Here is a 19,401-nt window from a genome sequence, read left to right on the forward strand (position 1 = left end):
ACAGGCAGATACAGCCACAACCTCAAACGTCATACAAAAATCTGCATAATCAAACACTGCCACTGATTGTTTTCCCTTCCACCTAACTTCACACCATAGCTTACCCGTCTAATACCTGCACACCAACAGAGATTTTCCCTTGTCCATCACTGGGATATAATTAGAGATATGTTCATCTCTCTGCTTGTGTTTATCACCAAACTTAGGCTTTCTGCCATTTTAACTTAGAATGTGACTGCTCTTGGAAATCAAAGGAAAGAGAAGAGTGGAAATGTGTATGTAGAGTAGAAAGAATTATTCATACCAATGCTGTCTGTGGGTGTTTATTTATTTAGTTGCTGCTCTTTACTACTGAAATTAGGCAGACCTAAATGATGTCTGGTTCCCAAATAGAATGCTGGAATTGTTATGTTGTTCTCATTTTAATAGTCTGAAGTAGGTCATGAGCCAGGATGCCAAATTTAGGTCATTGGTACGACTCGGGGGGGATGGGTTCTAATATGATTTTTTTGCAAGGAATGGATGCCTTGAGATGGAAAATATGTGAGAGCAAGTCATCACTCTTTGCCTTTTGTCTGATATTATTGGATTGGCAACTTTAGCCGGAAAAAATAATGGTTTTCATATTTTTAATAAATAGCATACAAATCCATCAGAATATGCGCAAAAATAAATCTAATACCACCAGATTGGTTAAATTCAGTATTTTAAAATAAGTATGATTATTAATTGTAATAATAATATACTCCTTAAAATAATAACAATAAAACTTCTGTATTCCTCACATACTGCTATAGATTATATGCATAATTTTCACTTACAATTTCAAATAATAATAGTTGTCACATCTTACATAGGCAATGTACGTCATGAGTGAACATAAACACAATTTTATCATTCACATTCGTCGTCTTTTTCTGAAAAGGTGTCATCGTTCTCTGCGTCTGTTTGATACTGACTGGCGGGAAGTCTGCACATGTCAGTGCACTTTTTTGCCGTGGAGAGACTGAGATCATGTGGCCCAACAAATGGATTTATCCAGCTTTGAACCAGACAAACAGCTCTCGTAACAATATCTTTGTCTTTTTCAGTTTGTGACTCCCGTCTGGCTACGTGACTAAGACCTGGTCTGTTGTTATGAACCATTTCCCTTATCCGACCCAAAAAGGCGCTTTTGTGTTCAACCGTCATATAATATCTTTTCAAAATGCATGCCTTGAGGTTGAACCTTGTCATACCATCCTGGGTCTGTGTGTCTTTGTTGACCGTTACTTCTATCGCATGATCAACCAGAATTCATCCACATGGATTAACATCTGACAGTTGAACTGAAAAGCATTGGTTGATGAAGTTGTAGTGCATCTCTAGATGTTTCACTGTAAGTAATGTCATTTCGGCATAGTATACAGGAGATATCTAGCTTTGTTCCTCCTGTCATACGCAAAACACAATGGGATCACAGTACGTATGGCGAGAAGAAGTAAATTCCAATTCTTTCTCGAGCAGCACACTGCAGAAGCCAGCAAAACATTTTTTTTTTAAAACAACATCCACATAAAACATCCAAATTGTAGAGAGAGCTCCATTTTCATGACGAAGATGTTCCAGGAATACATCCCAAAGCTGATTTACTTCAACGAAGGCAGCATTCTGCAAGAGGTCGTTTATTCTCTGTTGACTTGGGTCTTTTACAAAGTTATTAACATCCTCAATGAAGTATTAGACTACCTGAATGTTCTCCTCATAATTCTATTCCACCCAGGGGATAAATTCCAACCAAGCCAGTCTCAACATAGCTTCATACACACACTTGTGTACTCGAACTGCACAATTGGAGATGCCCCCTTCTAGTACTTATGATATTGATCCTTCTGCTGTCATGTCTGCTTCAGTGCAAAGGTCATGAAGGCCAGCGCTGTGAAAGCGTTTTCTAAGACTGGACATGACTTTGCAAATGGTCTGAAAGGTGCCCATTTGAAAGATGATTCTGTTATACGTTGCTTTATGCTTCCTCTCAATTGCTTTTAAGTAGAGATCTTGATCAAGGACCACTTCAGTTTTCACTGAACGCAGTGATTCCCTTATCCGCTTTGACTGTTTCAACATTTCAGAAACAGTTGTCAACTGAGTTGCATTAATGGTGGGCAAGTAGCCAATCAATCCTGTGATACACTAACTAGGTTTATAGTACTGATGTTAAATCCTGCCCAAGTTGGTATAATCTATGCGAGGCTCACAGCTTGTCTTGTAACAATGCGGATATGTTCTTATTTTGTGCAAGTTTAAGTTGGGTAAAACATTCCGGCATGACTTTGGTACTTGTCATCAATGGCTGAGGCACAACTCGTTCACCAGAAACAAACCTGAACAGTTCTTTAGTATTGTGGTGGTCAATGTTCTTTGCTTTTGTTTCTCAAAGCTTGAGAGAGGAGCTTTAAAAGGTTGTGGTCCAAACAACTTGGGCTGCACAGCTATGCCTTTGTCCCATTATCAATAATAGTCTCTTCCAGCTTATCAATGTTATCCCATGCTAAGTCAGTGAAGACATGAGGCTGTATGTCAGCTGGAAGAACAATTTGCTCATTTAAGGTAGCAGCAAGTTTCTGAAGACACAAGGCAGAATAATTTTCTTCCATTTGTGATTATAAATCCCATGACCAAGTCTGTTTAGAGTGCAAATGATTTCAACATCGCCTATCAGCGTTTTTACGGCGTATGGAAGCAACAATTGCTGGAGGGAGTTGGGGGGAGTTTCTGCTGACCATTTGTTACTGCATAGATAATGTCCTGAATGAATGATTGCATTAGTAAGGGGACCCTTTTGGACAGCTTAGTGTTTTCTGTATCTCCAGTCAGAAGTCCTAATAGGAACTGTTTATGGTAATCTGGCACTGTAAATGAATCTTTATCAACGTCTGATCGATGATATGACCATGGTGTTAATGTCAAGTTTGTTTTAATCATTGTTCTTATGTGCGATGACGTTTGATCAGTTATCTCATTCATGTCTGTCGCCTTAACCTTTAAAACTGATAATTCTCTTTTCAAACTCAGGGTTTTTCTTACAACGTCCTGTAGCATGACACTTTCAGGTTTGTCCTGTAATTTTCCTTGGTTGTCTGGCAATATGTGGAGGCTGTCACCGAACTCTGAGTCCAATTTTCTTATAATATGCTTCTTGGTTGATTAGTCTATTCCCTGTATTTCTTTGTGTGTCAGGACTGTTTCAAGCCTTTCAGTGAGAGTTGTTACACGCATTATCTCTTTGTTAGGAATAATTAAAGTTCTAATATATTGAAGTAGTTCATCATATGCTTCATCTCTCATATTTTTGTAGTGATCCTCGTTTGGAATGCTAGATGCATGATCTTCCTCCTTTGCATTAACTCTTGTATAATTCCTATAACAAGATCATGATAATGGGCTTCTGCAGCCACTACGTCCCTTCTACAAACTTGTAAGATCTTTGAATCACAATTAATGGCTGCACACTCTCGAAGCCCTTTGTCAGCTCTAAGCTCTGTGGCGTAGATTAATTTCTCATGCGTTGATGTTCCTTGTAGCATTTTATCTTTCCTCAAAATATACATTCTTTAGCATAATTTTAAAGCGATTTTAATGACGTTCGTCTGTTTAAGCATTTACTCATGCACTCACTCATTCCAGCATCATCACTGACACTTGCTTCATCTTTTCACTTAATAGTCCGTAAATCTCTGTTCATAGTAAATAGGCTCCTACACTTTCTGCGGTAAAATACTTGGGAAACCATGTTCCTTTCCACATTTCTTGCAATGTCTAACAGTGGAATGTGATTCCTTACTTGAGTTTCCTCCAACAAAGTTTTCCATGATGAGTAGTCCTGCGGGCTTGTCAGCGTAACTCCTTGTTGTACCTTTGACCATAAATGAATTATATACTGGGGATCAGAGGGACAGGATGTGCTTGTTTCAGTCTTCTTCATGATGCTGCACGGTCATTCAACACAAGCTCAGAAAAAAAAAATGTAATTTACGAAATTATGTATTTTACATGGTGTGCTTAATATCATCATAATTACTACTAGAATTATCAATTTATATAATCACATTTATGGTAATTTATCATAAATTATGAACACATTTCCATTTACATCAAGGTATCTTGGGAGTGGACTGGTAACTCACAAAAGGCAGAGTTATGACTTGCTAAGACATATTTTCCATATCTAGGCATCCATACTTTGCAAATAAATCATGTTAGAACCCATCCCCCAAAGTGGTACTGATAACGTGGTTTGCTCAAGTCCTAAAATTAGTGTGGCTTCCTAGCAGTGCAATGCCACGGCTTACATCGCAGACTGGTGTCAGGTAGTCTTTATACTGTTCAGGGAGTGTCTGTGTGTGGTTTTCGTGTCTGGGTGGTCTGCAGAAAGGGTACTTACCAGATGCATATGCATCTCTGACAGATCTGAGATAATGTATGTCTGGTCTGTTTGTAGCAATCTGATGTTTGTGTATAGTGTGTTGGGGAGGGGGAAGTGGGCTCTTAATGGAGGCTTATGTTTGTATTCCAGCTATTAGACTTTACTCATAGAGTGATTCATTTCTTTTCTGGCTTAGCTTGCCCTTTGTGTTTGACCTAAAATAGTCATTACAGTTAGCCGGGACCATTAGCCTGGATCATGAGCATTCACCCATATAACCCTTTTAAAGCAGGCTTACAACTTGGAGCTTTACATTAATGGTAGATGAGTGTAATAGCAACTGAACAGTAATCAGTTACTGACATGAGCGGACGTATTTATTTCACCCAATTTGGAATTATCGGTTCAGAAGCAGTGAAGTAAAAGGGACTGCACCAAAATAAATTGTGTTTATCAGGTTTGTAGTTGATACAACATAGCTCCCGAGGGTGCGTTTGACCAGTGCTAGATTAAATACTACCATCTGCAGAAACAGCAGATGGTTAGAAAACACTTTTCACATGTCCTTAGTGCTGATTGGTGCTTGTTTTAAAACACTTTTCGGTAATATATTACTTTTTGTAAATATTACCGAGTCTAAAATGGTTTGATCAATAATGTTTGCATCAAAATGAAGCTGCAGTATTGAATGATGTATTTTATGTGGAACCTTTTTGATCCTTATGGACTAAGTTGTAATCTTACATAACAGACAACCCTCAGAATCATCACACTGCATGTCAGTCATTTTAAGAAAGGGTAATACCTAGCTGCACATGGAGAGGCGAACTTTAAACAGCACGAGAATGAAGAACCACTGTGAAATGATTATGGTCTCAAACTCACTTGCAGTGACTTGAGATCTGTGGCTCAATTCATTTGTGTCTTCAACTGAATATCTGGCTAGTTAGTTCAGCAACAAAGGCAGGCAAGGCACGTCCCACGACCTGGTGCTGAGCGGAAAGGGGTGAGAAGGTTTAGCACGTATTTTAAGTTGGTAGCAGTAGTTGGCCCGGCAGCAGCTGCAGTTAAGTGTGGGGGCAATGAGCGACACATGCATAGATAGCACACATTGAGTCTGCTCATACCTTTGAATGACATGAGCACAGGGTGGCAGTCTGTCCCTGATTCCTTTGATACTTCTGTTTTTTTCCATGTCTGTCTCTGCATCCCAACATGCTTCTTTTAACAAAGCACACGTTTCTTTTTTATAGCAGGCCATGTATGTATTTTAAAAAGCTGCTTTTTCATGTGGCTCCTCTTTCTTCCCTGACCAGCATGAGCTGTGGAGGAAGTGATCTTTCAGGAATGCAACTGCTATGCTGCTTGTCCCTTGTCCAGATGTACCATCTCACAGTATACAAGAGGTCGGGTGTCTGTCCTTCATTCATCAGTGCCTGATTGAAGTCCTAATTTCTTTAGTATGACTTGGTCTTTTGCTGTGTGTCGCCTGTAGGCAATGATTAGCTAACTGTTGTTGAAAACCTATTCTTGACAATACCAATTTTTACAGTGGGCTTTGGGCCAGCCCATTACTTATCATTGGTTGCTTTCTTGTTGCTCTCATTTGGTTGTTCATTATTCAAAGGCTTTCCATACAGTTTCTTCATTTCCTGAAGCTTAGCCACTTTACAATCCTTTTTTGCCATTTAGCACTTAGTGGGAATGCCTTTGTTTTCTTACTCTCTCCCAGTATGCTGCTTTCTACCTCACATCTCAGACCCCCTCCTTAGTTTTCCTTTCCCTCAATAGAACAGCTGATGGAAAATCATTTTGTTTTGCTCCACGAGGATGTGACAGCTCTTTTGGCCAAGGGAGCTATAGAAATGGTCCCAATATCGGAAGTAGGCAGTGGTTCTTATTCCCTCTACTTTCTGATCCCCCAAAAGATCAAGGGTCTTCGCCCTATTCTGGATTTGCAGGGCTTCAATCTCTTCCTCAAAAAGGAGAAATTCAAAATGATCTCTCTAGCTCAGGTCTTGTCTGCCTGAGACCAAGGAGACTGGATGGTAGCGTTAGACTTGCAGGGTGCATATTTCCACAGGCGTTACTTACGGTTCAGCATAGGCCATGAGCACTTTCAGTTTACCGTGCTCCCCTTCAGCCTTTCCAGTGCCCCTCAGGTGTTCACCAAGGTGATGGCGGTGGTTGCAGCTCATCTATGCAGATTAGGCGTTTCAGTCTTTCCCTATCTCGATAACTGGCTGTTGAAGGCTCGTTCGCACAATCTGTTGTCTTTCACCTCCAGACTACGGCAAACCTCTTACATTTGCTGGGGTTCACTATAAACGTACCACAGTCACACCTGACTCCTTCTCAGATGCTCCCTTTCATTGGAGTTGTTCTGGACACAGTGCAGTTTTGGGCTTATCCTCCTGAGCAGCGAGCCCAAGATACAGGTTGTGATTCTGATGTTTCAGCCTGTATCCTGGATTTCGGTGAGACAGACTCTGAGGCTGCTGGGCCCCATGGCCTCCTACATACTGTTAGTAAATCATGCCAGGTAGCATATGCGGGCTCTGCAGTGGTACCTGAAGTTCCAGTGGGTGCAGCATTAGGGGGATCTTTCTGACAAGGTCCAGATCTCGGAGGGAACTGCAAAAGACCTGCAGTGGTGGTTAATGAACCGTGATTGGGTCAGAGGCAGACTACTCTCCCTTCCCCAACCGGATCTCACAGTAGTGACAGATGCTTCACATCTGGGATAGTGCAGCCATCTGGGAGAGGTGGAGATCAGGGGACTTTGGTCGCCAGCGGAATCTGGACTACATATCAACTTACTGGAGCTCTAGGCGATCTGGTTAGCATTGAAGCCATTACTTCCCCCCTTTGTCAAGGGGAAGATAATGCAGGTGTTCACAGACACCACCACCACCACAATGTGGTACTGCAACAAGCAGGGTGGTGTGGGGTCATGGACCCTTTGTCAAGAGGCTTAGTGCCTCTGGACATGGCTGGATCAGCAGGGCATAACCCTGGTGTTTCAACGCCTGTCAGGTTCTCTCAATGCCAGGCGGACAAACTCAGCCGTTGATGCCTAGTGGATCACAAGTGGCGTCTCCATTCAGAGGTGGCACAAGGACTCTTTCAGTAGTGGGGAGAGCCTTGGTTAGATCTGTTTGCATTCGACGAGAACGCGCAATGTCAGCAGTATTTCCAAGGCGGAAATTGCTTGGCAATGCTTTTTGCCGCAAGTGGAGCTCAGGCCTCCTGCATGCCTTTCTGCCCATCCCACTTCTGCCTAGAGTTCTCCAGAAGAACAAGAACGACTGGGCCCAATTAATCCTTTTAGCTTTAGACTGGGCATGGAGAGTCTGGTATCCTGAGCTTCTAAAAGTGAGCATTGATCCTCCGATCAGGCTGCCCCTTCCAGAGGATCTTCTGTTGCAGCGGAGTGTTGTCCATCTGAACCTGTCAACATTACGCCCTCATGGGTGGAGATTTAGCGGTGGCAGTTGACAGCCTATGTCCTTCCTCCCAAAGTTATTCTGGCAGCCAGGCATCCCTCCACCAAGACTGTATACGCCTGCCATTCTAGTGATCCTCTTTCTGCCACTCTCTCTGATATTCTTCTCTTTATTTTATCCCTTTCCCAGCAGGGATCTGTATTGCGCACACTCAAGGGATATCCATCTGCTTTGTCTGCTTTTCTACGGCTGGCTGATCAGCCTTTCTTGTTCAAATCACCTATTGTACATAGATTTTTCAAAGGGCTTGAACATATGTTTCCTCCTTCGCCCTTTGTCATGCCTCAGTGGGACTGAAATCTAGTTCTCACCCATCTTATGTGCGCTCCCTTCGAGACTCCGCACAACTGTCCTCTCCATCTGCTCACCATCAAGATAACCTTTTTTAGTGGCAATAACATCTGCCCGAAGGGTGAGTGAGAGGCAGGCTTTGTCCTCCAAGCCTCTGTATCCCACAATATTTATGGACCAGGTAGTGCTTCGCACTCGTGCCTCCTTCCTCCCTAAGGTGGAGACCCCATTTCACCTGGGTCAGACTATCACCCTGCCCACCTTCTTTGCTCCCCTGTATCCCTCTAAGGAAATGGAGCGACTTCAAGGACTTGACCGAAAAAGAGCGTTGTCATTCTACCCTGACCGCACAAAAGAGTTCCGGGTGGATGACCAACACTTTTTGGGGTATGTGGGAGCACAGAAAGGTTAGGAAGTGCATAAATGAACCATTTTATGCTGGGCCAGTCTCAGCATAAAAATCTGCTACACTCTGGCCAAAAAGCAGCCTCCTGAGGGCTTGAGAACCCATTACACCATGGGAAAAGCTGCTACCACAGCATTAGGATGAGGTCTACCAGTCCTGTACATCTGCCATGCAGCAAAGTGGGCATCTTTGCACAGGTTTGCCAAACACTACTGCCTTGACAATCCGGTCCGTAGAGACGGGCATTTTGCCTGTTCGGTCCTGCAGGACTTTTTAGTCTGAAGTGAAATTGTCCGCAGCCCACCACCAGGAGGTTATGGCTTGGGTATCTATTCTAAGGTAAGAAATCTGAAGCTATAAAGTCTCTATCATATGAACAAGTTACTTACCTTCTGTAACGTATTATCGGGTAGAGACTCTATCTAGCTGCAGATTCCTTACACCCACACGCCTCCCCGCTGTGCAGACTTATTTACTAGGGTTGAGGATTGTCCCTTTCCGAGCCCTGGTTTTGCCAGACAAAACTTGGCAATTTCTTCCATGGCTCTGGGCTTCTGGCGTGGACGTTTCTGGAAAAGTAACTGATGTGCGCTCGCTTTGGTGCCGTCTTAATAGGTGACTGTGGCATCATAGACAGCTTGCACGACTATGCCACGCGGAGCCACCCAACAGCGTGCAGGGGTATTGCACAGCAAAAGTTACGGATTCCAAGCTGATGCCTGGAAATTCTATGGTAAGGAATCCACAGCTAGATAGAGTCTTTACCAGATAATGTATCACCAAAGGTAAGTAACTTGTTCATCAAGCCATTCAGTAAAGATGCAGTGATGAAGTTGCTTTTCTGATGTGTGTCCAGAGACTGTGCTTCCATTTTCAGGTCAAGACTATTGCAAGAGCACATGGAAAAATTCTCCCAAAAATGAGCAGCTGCTCACAATCGTTGCAGAGCAAAGGATATAGGGTCAGAAGCCCAGCCTGGCGTTTATCCACAGAACTTGACATCTTGTTCCAAGGGTTGTGGATGTTTCCCAGTTTCCTTCCAGGTCAATTGCTGCTTTCTTGTAGATAAAGTATGATGTAGAGTACAATGTGGACTCATTTATCTACCACATTTGAGCTTCTTGATTCCAGTTGGTTATTCAAATGGTGGTATTTGTGAAGCATGGTGTCTGCTAGTCTCTAGCTATCTGGCAATGGAGCAGAGAATTAACTCAGCCTGACCCTACTTTTTATAGAAATTTGAAAATTCCACCCACAGAAACGCAAAATCTGGTTGAGTAGTCTATAGCTGTCGGACTCAATGGCAGGTCAGTGAGGCCCAGGGCGGAAGAGCAGTGTTTATTTAAATTGCTTGCTCTGTATTGGCTAGAGTCAGGAGAGAGGGTGAAAGGAAGGATGACAGCAAGCGGATTAGCAGGGACACAGCACCCATTTAATGCAGGTAATGCCCTTTCAAGACTTAGCAGCAGCTAATCACTTTCATTGGACAAAAGTGGGAAGGTAAAGCGTGAGAGTCCAATAATTTCATGTGTGCGAGTTCATCTCTCTGTCTACAAGTGAAAAGCACCTTTCAGTTTGTTCTTGTATCCTTTAACCAAGATTCCATCTAGTCAATCCTATCATAGATTGTTTAAGGTTAATTTAAGGTGCCTGCTTATGAGACGTTTGTAAACCTTATATTTACATCAAGGAATGGAGAGGTACAACGAAATAACATTTATTAAGATTGGACAGGTGTAGGTGTTGTGTAGGCGAACTGTAAGATAAAACATTCACTTTATGATTTTCTGCTCGTCCCCTCCCAGATCCTGGAAAGCTCACAGACTCTTTTAAACGTTCTGAAGAGGGAAGCTGGGAACCTGAATAAAACCACAGAGCTGCGAGGCCCTACGACAAATGTCCAACATAAGGACAGCTGACCCTAAGGACTTCAGCGGCTGAGAATCTGCCTCAGTTGGAATCGCGTGCAGGAAAGGACGGGCCCAAAATGAAAAAGTGGATTGTAATTTTATAACTTTGTTTATATATCATTATGGTCGAAGTTTCTTTTTTATACTAATCTGTAATTAAAGGACTGTTTGCTGCAATTCATCAATAAAACAATGTAATTATACCTGTTTCAGACTTTTTTTGTTTGATTTGTGTAACTTCCTATTTTTCTTATATTGAATGTTTAAACTGAATTTGCCAATTTATCGTCTCTTTAAACACAGCATGTGTTTCTCCAGGACAGAACCTATTTAGGTACACTTTGATTGCAATGAGTGGGTCTGATTGAAATGTGGTAAATGCAGTATAGCTTCTTTAGGTGGAATATATTTAAACAGATGTAATGCAAGTGTTTGCCACCAACAACGTTTGTGAGAGTAAAGCAGAACAGTTATACGAGGTCCGTGTTTTGTTATGGCTATATTTTGCACACATTTTGCACTTCTTCATACCATGTTTTACTTATAAAGCAACCACAAATTGTCAAGTCAACCGGAATCAAATCCTTCAGCCAAATGCAGCCCCAAGCTGTTCATGAAGAACAACTTACCTTCCTAGATAATGGGCAATACACTGCCTTTAGAGTACTTTCAATAAAACTTTTGTCTGTTTACTGGAGCACCAGCTTTAACTCATGGGCACTGCCTTGACCTGCATAACAAGTAGCATATTCCGTGGAGGGAACGAGGTAAAGATGAGGTCCTTCACATCTGCGAATAGGTAGTAGAACTGCAATGTTTTAAAAAAACGTCATTCTCACTGCCTATATTAATTGTATTTATATCTACTAGCACAACCTAAGGAGGGCTTCAGCCAGCAATGTCAGATACACATCTTAATCTACAGGCCAGTGCATGGAATGATCTAGGGTCATTGGCTCATTGAAATGATCCAGTGCTAAATACACGATGATCAAAACTGCCCCAATGGTAGCAAGAAGGTTGTCCTTTTAATTGGTGTATCATCCAAACAACTCATTTCTTGTGTGTACCTACTCCGTAGGTCATACTCTAGTGAAGAGGAACAGTGAATCAGATATGTTCTTTATGGCTTTTGTTACAACTTTGCTTTGGGATGTAAATGTATGGTTGCTATGAAATTGTTAACTTTCCAGGCTCCAAGCATTATACACTTCTCCAACAAGAACGCAGGATTTTCTTGCACAAATATTTATTTCTAGCCTCATTATAAGAGACCAGTTCAGCTCGAACTACGATAAAAATCATCTTTACATGCTACTTCCAGAATAGGGCCATGAGTGTGGCCTTTGGGGGATGTATGAACTGAATATATGTGTACGGGTGAGTGAGAGACTGTCATATGTTCTTGTGGCACAGGACATACCTTTTGCCATCTGTGGCACCGTTTCATGTGTAACACAAACATTTTTTATAGGAGAAATTTAAAGTGTAGAAAAATGTTCTGCAGATGTGTTCAGAATATGGAACTTTTTTGCACTTTAAATTTCTCCCACCTAAAATAATGACTGTATTTTTCACACACACATATATATATATATATATATATATATATATATATATATATATATATATATATATATATATAGTATTGTGTGGAGAAAATAAAACTGAGAAGTTAACTTTGTTTATATGGATTCCATAAAACTCATCATTTACATTTTCTCCCATTTCAAAGTGTCAGATTTACAAACACCAGGCATCTTGCTCCCAGTGGCCTGTAGACATGGTGCCATATGTATAAAAGAAAAATACATTTGTTTAAATGGGAGGAATTTTAAGTGAAGAAACATTAAGACGTAGTTGGCTTGATTGAAGGTGAAGAAAGACAGTGACAATGTTTCAGATAAAATGTTTTCTTCACTTTAAATTTCTCCCATTTTAAAAAAAATAAAAAAGACTTTTTCAGTTATAAATATGGCAAGGTGTCTACTGGCCACTTGGAGCAAAAGACCTGCTGCTTGTAAATGTGACACTTTAAAATGAAGAAAATTAAAATGAAGAGTTAATTATTAAGGTAACTTTTTCATTTTCTTCCATTTATAAGCATTTTGAGATATCATTTGGTTCAAATGCTCGAATATCGAGTCAACAAGGACTTGTATTTAAGCGATAAGTACTTCAGATCTTTGCCTCTGTGCTCCATAAATCTTACAGAGCACTGCTCATTATCAGGCTCTGCTATATGCAGCCTGGTGATGATATTGTAAACTCAGCCTTCCATTAACATTAAAAGAAATACATGGGACCATGTGCTTATTTAAAAATGATCTTGGGGCTGTGAGCTACTGTTAAGGTGTCTGGGAGCTCAAGATCGACTGGTTGGAAAAACCTGGTCTAACTGATACCTGGTGTGGGCTTGTCAGGCAGCATATCCACAACCTGGCCAATACTCCACTTCCACTATACCCCCACTTTTCTTGTTTATTCCAAAGCACCTCCTTTCAAGGTTCTACATTGATAATTATAGAGCCCAAAAAATCTTGGCTACAGTGACCGGTTCTTGAAACAACTTTTGAATGGTATTTTTTATTTGTAAAGGCAACCAGTTAGCTAGGTTCTTCCTATGCACATAGTAAGAGGGCTGTAAGTACTAATGATGATGGTCCATGGCCGATCTTGTGTGCTTGCCCTGGTTAAACCACCTGCTCTTGTTTAAAATTGAGGGTGCTAGGAGTAATGGTCATATAATGTATGGGCCAAACCTTTTCTTGCTATTAAGCAAGTCCCCTTCTGTATCTCAAATTCTAATTCATTAAAATAGTTTCATATCTCTTGAGCCTTAAACCATGATAGAATAAAATGGTAATTACAATACTGCATCGCCATATAAACTATTATTTTTATTTAGATGAATGAGTGAGAGTCTTAGTATATAAGGACTTTGGGCAAAGAGATGAGAGTGGTGGACGAGTAATGAGTTATTGGCAGGGTTTATATACATCAGTAAGTGGTTAGCGTGTCGGGATGCATGTTGAAGAGGAGGGTTATGTGGGCTTTAATTTTTCAGATACATGGAACAGGACAAAACTTAGGAGTTTAGGCTTCAGTGAGAGGATTGTGTGGATGGTGTAAATGGGATTTTTGGCAGAAAGCAATTAACTTAGGGTGATTCGCAATTTAAGAACTTTTCTTTCTTCTCGAGATTTTGATTTTTATAATATTAAGACAAAGTTAGTGTCATTTTAAAAGAATTTATTCACTCCTTGGGCGTGCAACTCTATTTTATTGGACTTGGGGTTTTTACAGATCTGGTTTATCCCCACAAGACATCCTAAAGTAATTTTGATTTTTGCCCTTATCCAATAGTACAGAGAGACCGAAACCCAATGTAAGGCCTCTATTAGGAGACTGTACTAAATATGAACTGGTGAGCTCACTCCTGTGAGAGCTGTCTACAGTACACATTTTTTTTTTATCACAAAAATTTGTGTTGCACTTGTAAACGTATTTACTAACAAAAATATTTTAATGTAAGTAACTGCTCATTTGGATGGGAGTGTGTTTCAGGGCTGAGAAGCTGTCTGGCGACACCCACAAACTTGTACATTTTTGGGGTTGACAATCTATTTTCCAACCCCCTTCCTAGCAAGGAAAAGTTGGAAATGTACTCAAGATTTAAACGTAGGGCATGTTTTTTTGCATTGCGCTTGTGAGGCTAATTTTCAAATAAGCAATTATTCACAGGTAAATTTACTTAGGCACACTTGAAATTAACAAATGTGTGTAAATTGTGTGCCCAGTGACATTCAGATTTGGCAGGTTTTCTGTCCGATTTGCACTCTCCTGGCTATCCAGATTCAACAGGAGTGATGGCAGTATCCTCGCTATCTCAAACTAATAACTATGCAAGAAGTACTTTGCAAGTCAGTAGTAGACCTGGGGAAAGGAGAAGTGGGAAGCTGCTTAATGTGAATTAAAAAAAATGTCAAGATTAAGGTGACACCGGATTCTCGCGATATTTGCATTGATGGCAGCCATCTTAGATTCATGGACTATAAGTTAGTCTTGTTTGGCTGTTTCAGAGCATTCTTTGCTAACCTATCAACATACTTATTTGCTGCAACCGAATTGCTGTTGCTAGAGTTGGAATACACATGCCTCACATTCAGTTACCAAAGTCTTTAGTATTTAGAGAGCTATGCTGGACCATGCAAGACCTTAGAAAAAGGATCCTCATTTGTATAGACTTTGTTGTGTTTTATTTGTTGACAATGATGGGGAAGTGATTGCTTTTGCAGGGGTAGTTTTGTTACTAATGTGTATTCCTTATGTAACAGATGATGAACTTGTCATGTTAGGAATCCGAGAACAAATTTACTTTACAAATCACTGAAGGTAGTTATCATAGCAGCAAGTACAGTCGTTCAAGTAGGTTTTTGACTCTTCTTTTATGTTCCAGTTTTAAGAAGTCACAGAGCTTTAAATTCCCAATGAGATTGCCACAAGGTGTATCATATGACATAATATGGTTGGTGAAGTGGAACATAAAGTTGAAGTGGAAAATAAAGGTGAAGTGGAATATAAAGGCGTTACATGTAAAAATTAACACTCGCTAACATAAACAAATTTTATAGAGTTATAAACAAATTTTACCTATTGCCTGTGGCTTTACATTAGCAAGTATGTACTCCTGGGGCTTAATTAAGATTCCTATTAGAAAATCATAAATTGCATCAAATAACGACTTGTAATTTGCTGTTTCTTAATAGGAATCTACTAAAATGTATTTGGTCAAAGTGGGTGTAAGCTGTGCACTGACGTCTACCGAATGCATTGGTGTTCAATCAACCTACCTACTATTAATAGGTTGATTCACAATATACTGATTTGTAGTGGGTCACAGTTTAACCCAGCTCATTACTATGCAAGAGGTAGGCCACAAATTCAGACCCTCTACAATTGATTTAAGTTGCAGGTATAGGCCCTCATTCTGACCCTGGCGGTCTTTGACCGCCAGGGCGGAGGACCGCGGGAGCACCGCCGACAGGCCGGCGGTGCTCCAATGGGGATTCCAACCGCGGCGGTAAAGCCGCGGTCGGACCGGCACCACTGGCGGGCTCCCGCCAGTGTACCGCCGCCCCATTGAATCCTCCACGGCGGCGCAGCTTGCTGCACCGCCGCGGGGATTCCGACCCCCCCTACCGCCATCCAGATCCCGGCGGTCCGACCGCTGGGATCCGGATGGCGGTAGGGGGGGTCGCTGGCATGGGCATTGCAGGGGCCCCCGTAAGAGGGCCCCTACATGTATTTCACTGTCTGCTGCGCAGACAGTGAAATACGCGACGGGTGCAACTGCACCCGTCGCACAGCTTCCACTCCGCCGGCTCGATTCCGAGCCGGCTTCATCGTGGAAGCCTCTTTCCCGCTGGGCTGGCGGGCGGTCTGAAGGCGACCGCCCGCCAGCCCAGCGGGAAAGTCAGAATTACCGCCGCGGTCTTTCGACCGCGGAACGGTAATCTGACGGCGGGACTTTGGCGGGCGGCCTCCGCCGCCCGCCAAGGTCAGAATGAGGGCCATAGTGACCTGCTGGGGCAGCAGACCATCATGTCTGTGATTCCTCTTAAATAAAGCATTTTTTTTTCTTTTTTTTTTTTTTAATGCAGCTTGTTTTCCTAAAAGGAAGTACTAGGTGGGTGAGACAATGAGATTAAGAGGATGCAAAAAAGTGAAGATAGAGGTACAGGCGGATTGCACAGGAGAGAAAAGAAAGAAAATACCTAATAGAAAGATGGATAGGCCAAGATAAGAAAGGAAGGGATTGGAGAGGTTGAATGTAGTGAATGAAAGGGAGGGCAGAAATCAGGAGGGTGCAGAAAAAAAGACGAGCCATGGAGGTGAGAGAAAGGGAGGAAATGGGAGGGTGATAGTAGAATGCAGGAAGCATGAGAGAAAGGGGTCAGGGAATGAGAAGGAAAGATTCAAAAGGAGAATATTTACCAAATGGTGATTGAAAGAGGGTAGAAATAAGGAGGTTGGAGAATGGGGAAAGAATAGGAGAGAGCGAAGCATTGGCATATAATATATATATATATATATATATGTTCGGTGGCATGTGTAGCTGCAGATACATATGCTGTGCATTATCCTGCCATCTAGTGTTGGGCTCGGAGTGTTACAAGTTGTTTTTCTTCGAAGAAGTCTTTCGAGTCACGAGACCGAGGGACTCCTCCCTTTCGGCTCCATTGCGCATGGGCGTCGACTCCATCTTAGATTGTTTTCTTTCCGCCATCGGGTTCGGACGTGTTCCTCTTCGCTCCATATTTCGAATCGGGAAAGTTAGCTAAATATCGAAAATTCGACGGTATTGTTCGCGCTTGGAACCGGTTTAGTGTTAGCGTATCGACACCGACTGTAGAAGTGCTCCAGCGGCCCTTCGGGGCTTCCGCTCTTCAGCGGGGCCTGGTCGGCCCGACCGCATCCATCGACGAAACTAATGGACCAGACCCCCCTCCGCTTCTGTCCGAAGTGCCACTCGAAGTATCCCTATACAGACCAACACTTGGTCTGTAATCTGTGTTTATCACCAGAACACAGGGAGGATACTTGTGAGGCCTGTCAGGCATTTCGATCAAAAAAGACCCTACGTGATCGAAGAGCGAGAAGACATCAAATGGCGTCGACACCGAGAGAACAACTCGACGTAGAAGAGGAGGAAAGAATTTCCATCCAGGGGACGGACTCTGACGAATCCGAAAGCGAACGGCCCACGACGGTGCAGAAAACAGTGAGTAAAACTGCCCCATCCAAAACTCACACAAAGATCGTAAAGGCCAAGCGGATGCCACCGCCAGCAGGCCATGGCTTAACCCATCGAAAGGAAGGTGACCAAACATCGGCACCGAAAAAGGCCAAAGAATTGCCGAAGACATCCAACTCCGTTGAGATTCAGGCACCGAACTATCGCGGCACCGAAAGTCCGACTCACCCAAGGTGAGAAAGGTAATGTCGGAACCGAAAAAGACTTTCTCAGAAGAATCGGTACAGAAAAAAGCGGCTTCGGAGCCTAAAAGAAGCTCTTACACAGAAGAGCAAGGACTTTCCAGCCAAATACAAAAACACAGATTTGAGCAGGAAATAAGTATGGGGGAACCAGACCATACGCAAAGGAGGTTGCATATTCAGAAAGAGACTGGAAAAATACAAACTCTTCCTCCAATCAAAACCAAAAGAAAGCTGGCATTTCAAGAGTCAGAAATGCAGCCAAAGGCGAAAGTGGCCAGAGATAAAACCCCACCACCGAGGTTTTCGCCACAACCTTCCCCACTACACTCACCACAGCTGTCCCCAGTAACAACACCTCCAATGCAGTCACCTACGCATACAGGGATGACACAGGATGATCCGGATGCATGGGACTTATATGATGCCCCGGTATCAGACAACAGCCCAGATTGTTACCCAACAAGGCCGTCACCACCAGAGGACAGTACTGCATATACGCAGGTACTATCAAGGGCAGCTACGTTCCACAATGTAGCAATGCATTCAGAGCCAATAGAGGATTATTTACTGTTCAACACCTTGGCATCCACCCACACTTCCTACCAAAGTCTGCCAATGCTCCCGGGCATGCTCAAGCACGCAAAACAGTATTCCCGGAGCCAGTGAAAGGAAGGGCTATCACGCCTAGGGTGGAGAAAAAATACAAGCCTCCCCCAACAGACCCTGTGTTTATAACACAGCAACTTACACCAGACTCGGTGGTTGTAGGAGCAGCAAGAAAGAGGGCAAACTCTCAAACATCAGGAGACGCTCCACCGCCTGACAAGGAGAGTAGGAAGTTTGATGCAGCGGGCAAACGAGTGGCATCACAGGCAGCCAATCAATGGCGGATCGCAAACTCGCAAGCCCTACTGGCTCGCTACGACAGGGCACACTGGGACGAGATGCAACATATTATACAGCACTTGCCCAAAGAACACCAGAAACGTGCCCAACAGGTTGTGGAAGAAGGACAAGCAATATCCAACAACCAAATAAGGTCCACATTAGACTCGGCAGACACAGCAGCATGAACAGTCAACACTGCAGTAACCATTCGCAGGCATGCAGGGTTACGAAGCTCAGGATTCAAGCCAGAAATCCAACAAGCTGTGTTAAACATGCCTTTTAACCAAGAACAATTGTTTGGGCCGGAAGTGGACACAGCAATTGAAAAATTAAAGAAGGACACGGCCAAAGCCATGGGCGCGCTCTACTCCCCACAAAGCAGAGGCACATTTAGAAAGCCACAATTTAGAGGGGGGTTTCGTACACAAACACCAGAGCCTTCCACCTTGCAAACCAGACCCACCTATCAGGGACAATACCAGAGAGGAGGGTTTCAGGTTCATATAGGGGTGGACAATTCCCAAGAGCTAGGGGAAAATTCCAAACACCTAAGACAAGTCAAACCAAACAGTGACTTCAATGTCACAAACCCCCAACACTTAATGATGTCTTCATGCATAGCCATTGTCCCAAACGCGAGATTACACATGCCGCCCTTACAACAGTGCCTAGCAAAACAATGGACACAAGCACAGGGTCAACTCCAAGATCTAGTGTTGGTAGACCACCAGACACACTTCTCGCTTCAATGGTGGAACCCTATAAATTTAAACCAAGGGCGGCCATTCCAAGACCCAGTGCCTCAAGACGTGATCACAACAGATGCTTCCATGATGGGATGGGGAGCAGACCTCAACCAGCACAGCATACAGGGACAATGGGACAATCAACAAAAACAACTGCACATAAATCATTTAGAACTGTTGGCAGTGTTTCTAGCATTAAAAGCATTTCAACCACTGATAGCCCACAAACACATTCTTGTCAAAACCG

At 42.7% G+C, this 19,401-nt stretch overlaps 1 protein-coding gene across 2 annotated transcripts in view; it reads left to right on the forward strand.

The window, feature by feature from the left end:
- The window catches only part of SSNA1 (SS nuclear autoantigen 1), a 65,286-nt gene extending 54,565 nt beyond the window's left edge, over positions 1-10,721 (forward strand). For both annotated transcript variants that reach the window (XM_069241324.1, XM_069241325.1), the window contains exon 3: positions 10,414-10,721. In XM_069241324.1, coding sequence (XP_069097425.1) covers positions 10,414-10,527 — 114 coding nt within the window. In that variant the 3' untranslated portion in view covers positions 10,528-10,721. The remainder of the gene's footprint in view (positions 1-10,413) is intronic.
- The last annotated feature ends 8,680 nt before the right edge of the window (positions 10,722-19,401 follow it).

The sequence above is a fragment of the Pleurodeles waltl genome, chromosome 6 (assembly GCF_031143425.1).
Source record: "Pleurodeles waltl isolate 20211129_DDA chromosome 6, aPleWal1.hap1.20221129, whole genome shotgun sequence".
NCBI lineage: Eukaryota > Metazoa > Chordata > Amphibia > Caudata > Salamandridae > Pleurodeles > Pleurodeles waltl.